The 17,147-nt window shown below is 40.1% G+C and overlaps 1 protein-coding gene across 2 annotated transcripts; it reads right to left on the bottom strand.

Annotated features, from left to right (window-relative positions):
• Positions 1–7,935: 7,935 nt before the first annotated feature.
• mrpl3 (mitochondrial ribosomal protein L3) lies at positions 7,936–17,069 on the bottom strand. 2 transcript variants are annotated; one of them, XM_067611152.1, is made up of 11 exons: positions 16,850–17,069; positions 15,043–15,224; positions 14,858–14,949; positions 13,331–13,429; positions 11,272–11,371; positions 11,061–11,121; positions 10,756–10,867; positions 10,526–10,603; positions 10,322–10,399; positions 8,059–8,215; positions 7,936–8,028 (listed from the first exon to the last, which is right to left on the bottom strand). In XM_067611152.1, exons 1-10 carry the CDS (start codon positions 16,918–16,920, stop codon positions 8,066–8,068), a joined length of 1,023 nt encoding a protein of 340 aa, XP_067467253.1. In that variant the 5' UTR covers positions 16,921–17,069; the 3' UTR covers positions 7,936–8,028; positions 8,059–8,065. The 2 variants fall into 2 exon arrangements, with proteins under 2 accessions (XP_067467253.1, XP_067467252.1); XM_067611151.1 differs by having other exon boundaries at positions 7,936–8,215.
• Between the last annotated feature and the right edge of the window lie 78 nt (positions 17,070–17,147).

Below are 17,147 nucleotides of genomic sequence, written 5' to 3'. Positions count from 1 at the left end.
GGCTCAAGTGGCCAGAACAAAAAGGGAGACACCATGATAAAGAGGTAACAAAAGATACATTTGGAAATGGAAATCAGTGGTATCAGTAGTTTATGTGATGCATGAGTGGAGGATATGTGCATGAGTGTTGGAAGCAAAGTAAACAACTAAGGCAGCATAACTAAACCAAACCAGAACGAGTGCCTGAAGGGAGAAGCAGAAAGCAGCAGCAAGCAGTCAGAAGAGGGAGAGAGACTGCCACAGCTGCAGCCTGGACTTTAATAACCTGGCAACCCCATGAGCCATCAGGTGTTGCCAGTTGGCCTAACGAGCACCTGCAGAGACAAAGGAGACAGGTAAATCGCAAGGCCAAACAAAGACGATACCGGGGGTCATCACAAACAACATTTAAAACAATTGGTTCTTGAGGCTCACCACACGGCTGAGCTAGATGGTCATTGTTCGTCTGTTTGTCAGAATATACATACAATTAAGCATTTTGAAGCTATGGAAATCTTAAAAATTCTATTAAAAACTCAACACAATAAATCTAAATCTTATATAATAATAAAAATCTTCACAGACATACAGCACATTGCATCCATGACAAAGGAAGAACACAAAACTAGGCAAGCAAAGTAGAAGACTGTGAAGAAACTTGACAAATGACAAAAGGCTACAAAAGAAAGCACAAATGAGAGTTAAAATGAGTAAAATGCTGCTCTTACTGGCCTGATCTAATATCATTATAGAGGATTAGCTGAAACAGAGTAAAAGTACAGAAGATACTACATTCCTGCTGCAACTAGAAGGATTGTTGTCTGCTCTGAGAGCAGTCCAGACCTGAGATGAAAGTCCTGCATTCACTATTAATCCAGAAACATACTGAAGGATTTGACAGCCTGGAAACTCTGTTTCTACTATCTTAGCAGGGTGTACATGCGGAGGTCAAACCAAAGGTGATTTCTCTGCATGATTTGATTAAAGTGTTGGCAGTTGACTAAGGAGTGGCCCAACTTTTGTCACTAGGCAGAGGTCAGTTGTCACAGATTGCAGCCAGATGAAGCAGCGTTACAGTCTGCTTGAACAAAGACTACTTTAAAATAACTCCTCTGTGTGTCCTGCAGACAAGACAGATAAAATATTTAGAACAAGGATGTGTCATCCACAAAAAATACTGAGTGTTGACAAAAAACACATGGACACATTCAGCGTTTAATACCTTTAGATTTGTCGTTTTCTGTCATCGGATCTTTTCTATCTGCAAACACTGTGTTCCTCACAAAAACTAAATCAACATTGCGTCTGCAGAAGTGCAACCTTACATACAGTACTTAAGAGCACATTTTTTCTACGCTTTACCCCTCTGAGATGTTACCTTGCACAACCTCCCCTCCAGTCTGCTGCCCCACTTCTCTATGCAGCTCCGGTATGAACCACAGAGCGTCAGCATTGCCCCACAGTCCAGCATGCACTGCTACTGTACTGTACATACAGATAAGACCCTCTGGCACTTTGAAGTCACTGATTTGCATCTTCATTAGCATTCACTCTGTGTCGACTGAAAGAATGTGTGCTGATCTAACACGATGCTGTGATAATTGATATTGTTATCATGTAGATATCTGGATGATATCTGATGATCTCAAGCACATTTAAAGCTTTGCAGGGGAAGAGATGAGAGGCAGGATAGTGCACAGGTGTGTGTATGTGTGTGAGCAGGATGGATACTATGTGATCTGTGCTGGGTGGATTACATGATATTTCTGCCTATTTTATGTGTGCGTGTGTGTGTGTGTGTGTTGTGTAGGAAAGTGTGTTTTGTGTGTAAGGATTAGAGTCTATTGCCTTTAGCAGCTTCATTACTGCCTCTTTAAGTAAGGCTGTTAAAGTATTTTTGCTGACCCAAAACGGATTTAATTCTCTCTCTCCTGCTCCCACTCTGCCCTCTCTTCTATCTGTAACACACACACACACACACACACACACACACAGATGTAAGATGAAGGTTATTATAATTAGTAGAATACTCACACAGCATGCATGCTCACACAAAACTCAATTTGATTCATAATCATGTTTGTCAGAGCCTCCATTCATTTGTTTGTTTACTTTCATCAGCAAAAAAAAAAAGGTGACGAGAAACTGTCTGCCTAATCTAAAATACAGACTTCTGTAGAGTCTGTATAATTTGGTTATAGGGTTCATTTATTTGTTGTTCACCCACAATAGATACATTAACGGTATTTCTGTGAACATCGTTTTGAAGTATTACATTTTTTCATGTTTTTTTTAACTCCCCACAATATTATGAGACCCCCCACTCACTGTCTTTCTCCCTCTCTCTTTGTGTTGTTGCTTTTGTGTCTGCTCCTCTCTCTGTGAGTCAGGCTAAATGGTTTTCTATTCAAGAGTGAAAAATGTCATCACTTTGTGTACGTGCGTGGGCGTGTGCAAGAGAAAGTGTGTGTTTTCTTTTGAGAAACCTACAACGTAAAACCCATATCACAAAAAAAAAAAAAAAAAAAGATATGTTCTCATTCTCGCAATGCAGATAGTTTTGGTTTTATTTGTCTGGATTTGTTCGAATGTCCTGTTTTTATGCTTTGAGCAACACAAACAGAATTCTATTCACCTCTGTTGGATTGGGGTGATGACAGGAGTCTGGGCTTCAATAAATAAAATGTATCCTTAGATTCCCCTGTATTTTGTATGTATTTCATGTTTTGTGTGGTTTAGATGAACTGACCTTTATAAGGATAAGTCTGCTGATACTCTGTATTTTTATTACTGTCAACAAATCCCACAAAAAGACCAAAACCCACAATTAATTGATCCCACTGACAACTGGTGCCTGCAGGCAGAGCCTGATCCATTCCTCTATGACATAGACTATAATTATTGTCCCAAAACACAGGCACTATTGTATATTTTGAGTCCAAAAAATGCAGTGTTTTCTCCTCTTTGAGTAATGTTTGCTAAAAACTGCAATGCCCACCTGTTTCAGGAAATTACTTGACAATTAATTTAAAAAAAAATAAACTATATATTTGTGAGCCATTTAAAAGATTTACATATTAAGTAGGAACAAACCCAGAGAAAGGGTGGGGAAGTTGGAAAGTATACAGACAGACTAAGCATTGTTTGTCTTTTCAATAACAGGTGTTTAGAATAATTTCAACTTTATCCTTTAAAGAATAAGGCTGGTGATTTTCTATATTTTTCTTATTGTCAATAAATCTCACATACAGAGCCAAACAGTGAACTCATCCTACTTACAAGTATTTTGTGTGTATCCAAAGCCTGATATACTATATTTCTCTGTGCTGTAGACCTCAGTTTCTAAACAAACTACTGTGACCGTTTTTTGGGGTTTTTTTTTTTTGCCTTTTTCCTTTATTAGATAGTCAGTCTAGTCAGACGGGAAACATGGGGCGAGAGAAGGATATGACATGTGACAAAGGTCCCCCAGATGGGAATCGAACCCTGGACGTTGTGGTTATGTTGTATGCGCCTTTAAGGCAGACGCACACCCTCCCACAGCCCCAAAGCATTATATCAGAGATTAACCTGCTCCTGCAGTGTCAAAAGTCAGACAGGAAGAGAAGTTAACCTCTTCCCTCTGTCTTCCTCCCTCTTATTCTCTGCTGCTCCTCCTCCTTCTCTCTTCTGTCATTTTATTTTTCCACCTGCGGTAACATCCCTCTCTCTCTCTCTCTTACCCCCCTCCTTCCCATCTTCTCCCTTGGCTTCCATATTGATTTACTTGATATCCCGCAGTCACATTCTTGTGGCGAAGGTTTCCGGCTGTAAACCATTGACATTTACCTCCCAGTCACAACACGGCTCATTTAAACGCCACAAAATACTGCAAGGTTTTATAGTACATGCCGATGCTGTGAAAGTTAAAGGGTAATTGCAGACATTTGGACATATAATGGTGTAATGAGCCACTGTAAGATAAATGTGATTCAAAGAGTGTTTTAAGTAAACATCTACACACGACTATGAATGTGTTGGTCAGTATTTGTCCCCAAACTTTCCCTATTCTCATGCCAACTCTACTTTCCCATTCCTCTGTTGGTCCTTGTTACCACAGCGATGTCTCATAGATCCTAGAGTGAGGGGTATAAAGACAGAAAGCATGTGTGAAAGACAGTCAATGAAAGGTAATGAGAAACATCGCTTTTGTAAGGTCACGTAAGTAGAGACAAAGTACACACACACACACACACGTGCTATATCTGAGGACAGGATAGGAACACCTGCGGAGAGGAAGGTGGGGATCCAAAGGCTGCAACCTGCTCTCACCCAGTGGTGCTGGAAGGAAGGAACCCAAATTTAACAAACGTGGGTGGGAGGCATCACACACGCAGAGACACACAAACACACAAACACTCACGAGGCGCAGGTGTGTACGATTGGGAAGGGCTCGGCACAGCGGGAGAGAGGCTTAAGGGGATATGTGGTGATACTCTGTCATGTGAAATTACTAGCAGGGATCTTCTCTCTTTCCCCATTCAGTCCTGAAAATGCCTTTTTTATTGGATTAAATTAGGAATATTCGTAATAAAGCTGTCAGTGCTTGAATAAAAGTATGAGCATAATTTAAGGATTTGAGTCACTGATTCAGCTTTTTCTTCTGAAAAATGTGCCATGACAGAAACAAAACATTATGCAACACATGAGAGCATCACTCAGTGATTCTATTATAAACTTTAAATGTCGCTCAGACTCCTCTATTTGCAGACTGTGATTATATTCAGTCCAATGAAAACAACTTCAACTTGTTCTCTTTCTGGTGAAAAGATTAATTCATTTTATTCCTGGTGTTAATTGACTCAAGAGCTTATATAAACATTTTATGATATCATTGCCGACTGATACAAGTCAGCGTGAAATTGAATTAACATCCTCTCATTTCCCTCCTCTCTCCTGTGCAGCCACTCGCTCCTGTCACTGCAGACTTACGACTGGCTGTCTGACTGAGGGAGTTAATGTGTTCAAGAGCCAGCTGTCCCTCAAATAACACACTCAATAATTCATATTGCTAGGAACACACACAAACACATGCTGATCTGTGTGCGTGTGTGTGTGTGCGTGTGTGTGTGTGTGTGTGTTGAGATGGGAGTCAGTGCAACACTTTTTGTGTAAACTCTGCAGAGAAGTAGCAACTTAAGTGCTGACTAGTCTTGGACAGAGAATCTTTGCTTGCTAAGGAGACATTAAAAAAATGTGTTTGTGTGTGTGTGTGTGTGAGAGAGAGAGAGAGAGAGAAAGAGAGAGACAGCAGGTGCGTGTGGAAAGCAATAAGAGAGAGGCTGTGTCCTCTTTACTAATGGAAATCAGATCGCTCATGTGTTGAGCCAGCAGAAGCAGAGCAGTAGATTCATCATGTCAGTCTGGGGTCACGATCGCATGCTGACCGTCACCCAGACACTCCCAAAATCTCCCCCAAAACATTTAGATTCTGCCAAAACTTGTCCGGCCTTTTAATTAACAAATACAAATGCATTTTGGGATGAGATATCAAGACAGTTTGACAGACAAGGGAATGCATGGGTGGGGTTGATGGGAGCGCTTAAATATCTATATTTGCAAACTTGTGTGTGTTTTCCACTGAGTGGTGACTTCTGTGAACTGCTGCACACAGGCTTGTTTAGGCTTGTTGACTTAAAATTGTTTCTTGCTCCCACTGCTCAAATCTTGAGTCTGAAGTCTCATCAAAGTAAGTCTTTTGTCACGACACAAATCCTTGAGGACTGCAAGTCCTAGTCAAGTTAAAAGTCTTTAGGTCTCTGGATGGTGAACCTTAAATGACATAGCATTTGACCATTTTCCTTTTAAAGCTGCATTAACAGATGTTACATAGCTGAGACAAAGTCATTTCAATGTAGGCTCAATAAAAAAATGTTCAACGTTTTGTTTTTTTCTTGTTCCGGGATTTTGCCAGATCTGTTTTTGCTTTCATCCCATTTCAAGTCAAGTCTAAGCAGTTCAATTACAGTGAGGTTAAGTGCAAGACTACTGTCCTTATTTTTGTGACTTAAGGCCTTAAAAACATGGTTTCAGTTAGTGTTAATTGAAACCAACGACTTAATGAACAATTATCAACTATATAATAATCAGCAAAAACTTATGTATTAAGCTTTACCACTTAAAAACTTAGCTGATCTACCTCATTAGGACTGTGTTTTATCAGAGCAACATAAGTAGACAACTTCACAACTGTTGTTACATTTTGATTCAAATATTACTAAATCCTGATTGGTGCATAGAAATGTATGTCATCACTATTCTCCAGTTGTACCCCACCTACTACTTCTTGTGTGAAATAATCAAAACATTTCAAAGTTTGGCAGGAAATTGCCTTCATGTAGGATTTAAACAGTAATTGCAAAAATAGGTTTTCGGGGCCTTTTAAGTTGTCTCACATCTCTCCTGTGAACAACGTGCACAGGTGCAGAAATGAAAGTGAAATGCAGGTAAACTTTTTGGCCATATGATGTTTGAAAACACTGTAGTGATCCCTTTACATACATTGTCACATTGTAGAGATACTCTACTTGAGTGCATCCATATTTTCAGATTTTTTTTTCTTTAATAAGCTCATTATGTCATTGGATTAACAATTAGTTAACCTACTGATCACATGCAAACACACATAGTTATTTAACAGTGCTGTGCAGTGGGTCTTTAAAAGTCAGAAAAGACCACAGCTACAGAAACGAGGTTGGAGTTTGTCTTTTCTCTGCTCTGCTGCTTTAACAGGCAGCGACCCCCCCTTTTACACCCCCCTCCCTCCCCCCTTCACTCCCCCTCCTCTCCTCTTGTCCACCCCCACAAGAGCCTGATGATGTGCAGGCTCCACAGAGCAGGACTTTCAAACGATATCATTACCATTTCAAAGAACCTGCTGCTGCCTTATGAACCTACAAGCTGTGGCATGTTATATAGAGCAGGACGCTGTTCGCCACAACCTGCACCATCACCTTGCATCTTTTTTTTTTTTTAAATCTAGTCAACTAGTTACGCATTTCTGATTCTTGTTGCGTGTTGCTTCAATTAGGGGGGAAAAAAAGCATTGATGCTGTGTGAATCCGCAGTTGTTTCGGGGTATCCTGTGAGGCATCACTGCTGCTTGTCAGCGTTACAAACAAAAGCCTGCTGTCAATTACATGGCAGATATAAAGCAGGGACGAACATAGAGAGAGAGATAGAGAGAGAGAGAGAGAGAGAGGGAGTGAACAGGCCTCTGAGGATACATTTACACTAAACAGAGTCCAACACTTTGAAGGACATGATTCTCATTTGAGGATGGGTCCACACAGTGCAGGAGGGGATCTGTCAGACCCCCAGCTTGAGGTTTTCTCATTTAAATACTGCTGAACACAAAGACACACACAGACTTAAACACCCAGCGGTTCCTGCTGCAACATTAATGTCCTCATTTATCCTCTTATGCACAAATGTCAACCTTTGTCAGCCTCCATCCCCTCCTCTCCCCTTTTAGTCGCTCTCCACTCCTTCACCGGCTCATCTCTCCCCTTCTTTTCCTGCCTTTGTATTTGCTTCCATGGCTTATAGTCCATTCATTCCTCCACCCCTACCTGCAAACCCTTTTTTCCTCCTCTGTCTGTATTCCCGTCACTGTTTCACTCGGCTTTCTGCAACTCTTTGTATCCAGCTCACCCCTCCTCCTCCTCCCTTCTCCTATCTTGTGTCCTGCATAGATATTGCACATTTCTCCACCATATCTGCCTCTCTCTCTCATTTTGTTTCATTGTCTTTTTTTTTCTCCCCTTTCTCTTACTGCTTGGGGATCCTTTAGTGACATCATCACTCCTACAGTTACCATGGTTTCAGGAGAAAGGGACCGTAATAACTGTTTGGAATAAACAGACAGTTTCGGTGCTTTTGTATTACTGACGAAAAAATACGAAATGTGGCTCAAGATGTTTTGAGGAATTACGCTTTATTACAGGATCCAGGTGGAGTTTGCAGGTTTAGGTGTAAATGTGACGTGTGTGTGTGTGTGTGTGTGTGTGTGTGTGTGTGTGTGTGTGTGTGTGTGTGTGTTGTGTGGTCAGGTGAGGGTTAACGATGGCTCTGTGTGAACGAACAGGTTGTCATCGTAAAGGTCTTCATCCAGGTCGCCATCCTCTTCTGTGAAGTAGGTGGGGAAAGGAGGGCTGAGCAGGGTGGAGCTCCTAGTCGGTAGCGTAGTGTCCCTCACCTGGAACACACACACAAACACACATAATAAGTGATGCTGAGAGGCAGAAGTCAACTTCACTGCTGTTACCAATCCCCAAAATAAAAGGGTCAGAACATGTAAGCGTGACTGTGCATGTGCTCGAGTTACTGAACTAGAACATGTTTTGTTCGGCTCTCATTTGAAAGGAGGAGAGGCTTGTTTTGGTTTGGGGGTGAGGATTAACAGGTGGGTCAAAGGCTAAGTTTTAGGGTAAGAATTTGTAAGAACACCAATTTATAAATAGAGCAACATAAAAACACACATATACACACAGACACTAGTGCACAGTGTCAGGAAATATGTGACATACTGGGCTGTGCAGCAAACATTACAGTGAGGATGTGTAGTAATAGCTGTGAGAACACACTTGTCTTAATGCTGAAACTATTTATCAAACCAAAATTTGTTGCCAACAACTTTGATAGTTTATTTTCCAAAAATATCCAACCTCCCCTGGTTCCAGCTTCTCAAATGTGAGGATTTACTGCTTTTCTGTTTTATTTCATTCTAAATTGAATATCTTTGGGTTTTGGACTGCTGGTAGAAGAAAACAAGCATTTTGAAGGCTGAATTATTCTTTGATTAAATCATCAGTTTTCAAATATTTTGTCATGTTTCAACATTTTCTGTCAGAAAAATATTCATACAGCCCATATTAAGGAATCTACTGATAAAACCAGCCAAGTTTTTTTTTTTAATGTTCAGATGAATTTAGAAATGTTTTTTTTATTAAGGGACTGCAGATGAAAATTAGCTGTAAGCTAACTCTGGCACAGCGCATCAACTGGTAACTGGTAACATTTATGTTACCAGTTGATGCACATGTACATGGTCTCTTACAAATAAAATAAATAATATATATAAAAAAGATTAATGTTAGTGAAATAGCCCTACAAGGATCAGCATTTGTTTAGTGTTCCAACATGAATCATTTTCATTCAGCATTAGTCTTGCTCAGCCACGCCTCCCTGCAGTAGCTCTATGAACCTGAGCCTTCTCCGTTGACGCCCTCACCTTCTGGATCTCTCCCCATGGACATGAAACGCTTTGCAACCCTCCCCAATTTTAACATCGCTCTCCAAACCCACCAACACTTTCAACTAATGCTCAGCTCTTAGTCCGTTAATTTTAAATTGACTTTTATTCTCTTTTACCACATTTGTTTGCTACTTTTAACAGTCTTTCCTTCTGCTTGTTGTGTGTAACTTCTATTTACCATTTCATTTATCTATGTAAAGTGTCTCTGAGTGCCTTTTAAAAGCGTTGTATGAATAAAATGTATTATTATATTATCTTATCTATGTCTCCCAGGGGCCCTGCCCCCCTGTTTGAGAACCACTTGGCTAAATGATTAATCAATAAACTGTGAAAATGATCAACAGATAATTTGATAATGAAAATCATAACTAGTAGCAGCCTTAGTCTTAATTTCAATAAAAAATGACTGTTCCTCATTTTGCATAGAGACATTAGAGCCATACAGAATAATAAAAACAAAGAATCACGGACAAACATTAACCTGCATTTGTACCCTTTAGTGTAATATAATCCGAAGTGCATTAAAGTATGTGTGTGTGTGTGTGTGTGTGTGTGTGTGTGTGTGTGTGTGTGTGTGTGTGTGTGTAAGAGAGGGCTGAGCTGGGTGAAATGCAGTCTACATTTGTATTCATTATCACTTGTCTGCAAAACAAATAATAGGCTGCGAACACACACACACACACACACACACACACACACACACACACACACACACACACACACACACACACACACACACACACACACACACAGCAAGCACAACATGCTGAGTATGGAGATGGATGCTCTTGATATTACTAACATCATTAAGGTGCATGCTCCCGTTCCCTCCCAGAAAAACACACAAACAGATGCATACAGACACACACACACACACACACACTGCTGACCCAGCACAGTGCCAATGAAGATGGATCACACTGTCTTGCAGGTGTGACGGTGCTTTACAGGTGCAAGGTCACCCTTCCCTGTCACAACACTGAGCATACTGGGGTCGACCTTCGACTTAACGCTTCACTCTGAGTGTGTGTGTATGATTGTTTTTACCTTCAGTAAGCAGTTCTTGTGGCCGGGGACAGAGCCGTTAACATACAGCACATTATACTTTGTATTGACCCTCCATATCTGGAAGAGAGAGAGACGGAGAGGAGGCTGATGAGAGAATATTGAACTGAAATTGCAGTCAAGGACGAACAACTTCACAGCTACGTCTGTGTGCATGTGAATGTGTGTCCTTGTGAGAGTGTGTACCTTCAGTCCGTAAGCAGTGATGTCGGTGTTGCCCATTCTGCCGGGCATCTTCTTCCCTTTGAAAACTTTGGCTGGATCCTAGAGACAGATGATTAATAACACACATGCTCACATTAATGGATTATGGGAACCCGATTTTTGTACCTCGCACGGATGAGCATCTCACTCTGTGTGTGTGTGTGTGTGTGTGTGTGTGTGTGTGTGTGTGTGTGTGTGTGTGTGTCTCTTACTCCTCCAGGTCCAGAAGCTCCTGGTCTACGATGAGTTTTGGTTTGGCCGTGGCTGGCTGGCTGGCCTTTAAACCCCCATCGCTTCATTACACCTTGAAAACCTTTGCCAATGCTACGCACACACACAAGAAAATGCATGTGCACACAGATTTAATGATGTATACATGTATATATATATATAAATAAAGGGAAACTGATCTATCTTCAGAATATTATGCAGGAGATGAGAGAGGGCAAGAAGTAGAAAAGGAAGCCAATATGAGCGAGCGCCAGCAAGGCGGGAAAACTGGCAGAACAGAACTTACGATTTGGCTGTGACGTCCACATATTGGCCTGGACGGAAATGTGCTGCATACAGAGGAGTGCCTGAACACACAACAAACACGAATACATTAAAAACTTGGACAAAATTTGTCGTTCTGGCCAGCATCAGATGTAGATGAGTCCGCTGTGTGACCCGGCCGGTGCAGTGGATGAGTATTTCTTTAAGTGTAATGCATGTGTGTGTGTGTATACCTGGCTTGATGAGGGCATTGTCTGAGACTTTAAAGGTGGTGACTTTCTGTTTTGGAGGCACTCCTGCATTCCTGAACATCTCCATTTCCTTTTCAGACCTCTGTCAGTCAGAGAGATGGAAAGAGAGAAAGAAACGTAAGGATGGAGGAGAGGAAAGAAAGTGATATAAAAGAACGAGCAGAGAGCAGCAGTTGGACTTTTGGCATTTTTAAAATTAACTGTGGGTCTGTTATGACTGTACAGGAGCCAAACACACACGCACGCACGCGCAGGCAGGCGTACGCACGCGCACTTGGCAGCGAGAGCCTCTGACATTTGCTTTCGCTCGGCTCGCTCTCATCTCAGCCCCTCTAGTCACTAAACTCTTTCTCTCCCCTTCTGTTGACGGAAAAAATCAGCCTACCAAAGCTGCTCCTTCCAACAAACTCTGAAGCGTGATGGGGCTGTGTGAGAGGATTTCAAAACAACTCAACAAGTGAAACCCTGACACCGGCCCAAACAAGCACCCGTCAAGACTCAATGAATAAATTACACCTTAACCTATTCGTCCTCGTTCTTTTATCTGAAAATGATGGATGTAACGTTTAAATTCCTCTTCATACATAATAAGAGACGCTGTTCTTAACACAAGTATCCTCAACATGTTTTGTCTTTAAAACAGGAGGAAGATAGTCAGTATGCTCACAGAACAAGCTGAAGAGTCACTCTGCTGTCTGTCACCTCAGTTTTCAGTGGTCTCGGGCAACGATGAGACCTTTTAGTTTATTACAAGCATGAAAGACGCTCTCTATATGAAGAGGGGTTGTCATTGTTGGTGGGACAAAGCTGTTATGAAATCTATCGGACCCCAGCTTAGATGAAATATACTCACTGACGGTTAGTGGATGAGTATCATTTCCTGACTATGGACTTGTATTCATAACAGGTCTTGGTATTGGGAGGCCTGATATGAGCTCCATGCTAAATGGAAGTGACAAAATCCAGTTACGTGCCCATAAAACTGTCACGCTGATTTGATTTTTTGCATGATTATGAAACACAGCCCAAGCTGAACTGAGCAAAAACGTGAGCGTGTGTGCAGTATGGTGTGTACGGTATGGATGAGCAATGTTTTGATTAAACTGTTAAATCATATGTGTGACATGATTTATGTGATTTTTGTATGATCAAATGCTGTAATTCAGTACATTCAACAGTTCATAAAATCATCAGTTTCAGCTCTATTTCTAATTCATGTGATATTAATACGTATACAAGTAGTAATAATAATGTTCATTTATTTTCTCTGTTGTTCTGTTTTAATCAGAAGGCCTATTTTATTTTTAAACAAAAAGGTACTTTGCAGCTTTTTTGTAGAGTCAGGATCATGATGTGGAAATGTGACTGTGGCTCAGCTCTTGTGTAAACACACGACTCAGCTCGGCTGAACCAAGTAAACAAGCTTAATGAAAGCCCAAAAATCTGAGGGAATTACTGTTGTCGAGTAATGCTGGCCATTTTTCAAGACATTGGAAGATAAAAATAAAGCACACTTAAACGATTAAATGACATGTCTGTTCCAGGACAGCTGCTGATTACCAGCACTGCGGTCCATTACTGAACACAAAAATGATTTTACATACTATTTCCTTTCTTTTTTCCAAAAAATTCCATATTGAGCAAGACACTTTTCCACCTCTTTTCAAAATATATGATTTTGCTTGAAGTGAGACTATGCAACTTTTGAGAGAAAAATGAACACATTCTTCCTCTTACAAATGAAAAGTTGAATTATAAAGCAATTAAACACACAGTTTCCTAAATTTATTATAGTCAGTTTTACATGTTTCACATCAGCCCTCTTGTTGTTGCTTGTGCCTCTGGTACATTTCGATTTTCTACAATTATCTTTTTAGGTTTATTACTTATTGAAAATGTAACAAATGTAATGCTTTCCTAAATGTAATTTCTCAAATAAAATTGAGCCAGACAAACTGAGCTAAATTAAAGCTAAAAGATTAGATACCATAAAATGTCAAAACACTAGTATTTCTAATAACATTTAATGACAATTTCTTACATGGAATGGTGATATGTTTTTTCCTCCAACGATAAGAGCGGCAGTGTGTCCATCATATTCTTCTTTAGACAGGTGCTTTATTACATGGCAGTCCTGAACCTGAAAAAAAAAAAAAAAACCCACAGATGCTTGATTCAAAATCAGAAGCAACAATATAAACAGATAAGCAATTAGATGAAAGTCCCTGTTGTAAAACGTGTTAATATTAGATAACAGAGTTAATTCATGATACCTCACTGTCATGATTTTTTTGGCCAAATACAGTAGGATGAAATCACACATTTTGCATTTCACCATACATTGCAAATAACCCCATGACACATTAGGATTGCTGTGTTACTGAACTCTACCCCTACCTTTAACAAATCTTAAATCTAACCTCTACTGTATTTATTCACTGCATTATGACACACTTTCAGTTTCCAAAGTGGTGGGAGTACTGTACTCTGAAAATGTAAAAAGTTAAATGCTCTACTTTTCATCAAGTACAGACCTAACTGTCTCAGCTGAAAAGGAAGAATGACTAAATGTGACAAAAGTCAATCAGCAGATGAGGATAGAAATTTCTGTATGGCCTTTTGAAATTAAGTCAAGTTCATGACATAAAAATGTTATTATTGACATCTGTACAGGAGCCAAAAACACACACACACACACACACACACACACACACACACACACACACACACACACACACACACACGCAGGCAGGCAGGCAGGCAGGCATACGCGCACACACACTTGGCAGCAAGCGTCTCTGACATTTGCTTTCGCTCGGCTCGCTCTCATCTCAGCCCCTCCAGTCACTCTAAACTCTCTCTCTCCCCTTCTGTTGACTGAAAATCAGCCTGCCAAATCTTCTCACGCAGACAAACTCTGCCTCTGACTGAAGCGTGATGGAGCTGTGTGTGAGGATTTCAGAACAACTTCACCTTGGACAAGTGAAACCCTGACATCGGCCCATCAGGCATCCATCAAGAGTCAATGAATAAATTACACCTTTACATCTATCCATCCTCGTTCTTTCATCCTAAAAAGATAAATGTAACGTTTAAATTCCTCCTCATACATACTAAGAGGCACTACTCTTAACAGAACTATCCTCAACATGTTTTCTTTGAAACAGTCTACCCTCTTTGGGGGGAGATAGTAGGTAGGTTCACAGAATAGGCTGAAGAGTCAATCTGCTGTCTGTCACCTCAGTTTTCAGCAGTCTGAAATCTGTGAGCTGAATAAAACTGAATATATCCGGTTGACATTGTTGCTGTAAGGAAGAAATAGGTTGCTGAGGAACACTGGAGCATTGCTAAGATTAAAGCTTGCAGGTGAGATTTAAATGGGTTCAATATTTGTATTTTCCCCCCACCTGCCGCTGAACAGTCCAATTTATTTGATCTAACCTGCTGGTCATTTTATTATGGATGACAAACACACATTATCATTCCTGAGGACTGTAGTTGAGGCAGTTATGACGCAACGCTAAAATGCAACAGAAAAAGCAGGCAGGTGTGCATGTCTGTCCGTTACCTGCAGCATCGTGACTACATGTCTTTCTCCTGTTTTTGTCCAGACGGGAGCCATCCCCAACTTCACAGCTACTAACCCGACTCTTCGACTTCCTAAAAAGAAGACAGATTAAAGGACAGTAAGAGCGAGAGCCAGTAGGAGGAGAGCTTAAGATGGACACAGCTCTCTCTAATCGTGACACCTACCCTCTGTCCACTCATTTCGCGGCCAGGGTTCGTCTTTGAGTGGGTTGAGCTTTTCAGCTGTCTGTCTTCGGTATTCCTCTGCGATGCTCTTCCTCATGTACTCCTGGTTCTCGTCTGTGAGGTGTTCTTCAAACCATGTTGTGGTCTTTACTGTCCTAATACAACCCAGTGACTGGACAGGGCTGCAAGAGAAAGATGTCAACAGGTTGCAGTTATTTTCCAGTAAGATCATCACTTTCCTCAAGAATTAAGCTAATAATGGCCAGACACAGGTAACTGCATGGCAGTACAAGTTTACCACTTAGCATACATACATATGTAGATATCTGTTTTAGGGTTGCCACTACATTATTTTTCTTTCTGATTAATCTCACGACTCAATCAAGCATTTATAAAAATCATGTCAATAAAAAGACAGAAATATGAAATATGCTCATCATGATTCCAAATGAGGTGACGATTTTGAATTGTCCGTTTTATCCAACAAACAGTTCCTAACCCAGAAATACTTGTTTTACAATCATATACAACAGATAGAAGAAGCAAATCCTAACATTTGAGAAGCAGGAAGCAGCAAATATTTGGCATTTCTTTGATAAATTAATTAAATTCTTATTATCAAAATTGTTCTTGATTAAATCTGACAATTTAACTTATTGGTTAATCAGCAAATCATTTCAGCCCTAATTTATTTATTTTCCTGCATGACCTACACTGACTAAAATGTAGCCCTGTTGCTTCAGATCTCATCAGTCCAGTTATTTTAGGTTTCTAAGCCGACCACATTACAAATCAAACTGCTGCTATAGTCAGTGCAGCCACAGTGATGTCCTTGCTTAGGAGTAACAGGAGGATTCACAGATGGAGTTTTAAGGCTGCACAATTAATTTAAATCATATTGAAATATGGATGAGTGCAATATCCAAATCGCAGCAGCTGCAATTTTTTGATAAAGGTGAAATGTGACAGTATAACGTTATAAATGAAGTATGCTCTGGCCTACAAATCATACATGATGGTTTGGTGCAGACCCCAGCACAAATCACTTCATCCTTATTTTACTAGTTTTTTTCCAGTTAAAATGAAAATTATGATGCAAAAATGTGTGCACTCACACTAAAATTGCAAATATTATCGCAATTGCAAAATATTGGCAATATGATTTTTTTTAAACCATATGGTGTAGCCCTAGAACTTTGACATTTTAGCAGCAAAAATGTCACTGCTGAATGTCGAGTTAAAGACTGAAATCCTGGGGGACTTTGGTCATATTACGTCTAATTAGTATAAGTGTAGTCACTGCGAATGTATTATCATTTATTATTTTAAGTCCTAGTGTAGATGACTATAAGAGCATTCCTCACTTGTTGCTGTACTGTTAAAGGCACTGTGGAGTCTTTCATCAGTTATTATGCTGTGTAATAGTAATAGAAGAGGGCAATTATAAAATATAACATCTCAATTATATTCATGCGATGCAAATCCTACAAAAATGCAAAAAAAAACTATCAATCATTAAATCATTAGAAACCACTAATCTAGAAGAACTGCAGGAAATATGAGCAATTACATCGTAACCAATCAAAACATATCAGCTACTAACTGACGACGTCATTAATTACAAGAGCCAATTTACTTCATTACTTTTCTAATGACAACATTATAACGTTAGTGAACATTTTTAGCAGATTTAAAGTCTCGGGTAAAGACAGAAGGGTCATTACTGAATTAAACTGGAATATCATACCAATATTTGACTAAAATAACTCAGTATAGCTACTAATGTTACTCCAGTTACGTTAGTCACCTTTCAGCTGCTGCTCGGAGAGAAATGACTCGACTTCCCCGCAGAATAAACCGACAGCTCCACGCCGCCATCCTGCTCTGTACACTACACACTTATATATATAACTTCATATATTACACACATATATATATAAAAGAACTGTATTCAGGAGGACATATGCGCAGCCATGCCTTCGTTTTCTTCCTGTTCTAAATGTCACCCTGAGTATTTCCGGTACATGACAAAAAATGTTCCGCTGCACACAGGCTCATGACAAAGGTTCCGCATACGTCTAATAGCTACAAAACACCCAACATTA

The sequence above is a fragment of the Thunnus thynnus genome, chromosome 15 (genome assembly GCF_963924715.1).
Source record: "Thunnus thynnus chromosome 15, fThuThy2.1, whole genome shotgun sequence".
Lineage (NCBI taxonomy): Eukaryota > Metazoa > Chordata > Actinopteri > Scombriformes > Scombridae > Thunnus > Thunnus thynnus.
The sequence above is the reverse complement of the archived record's forward strand: the minus strand, read 5'-3'. Positions and strand labels throughout refer to the sequence as shown.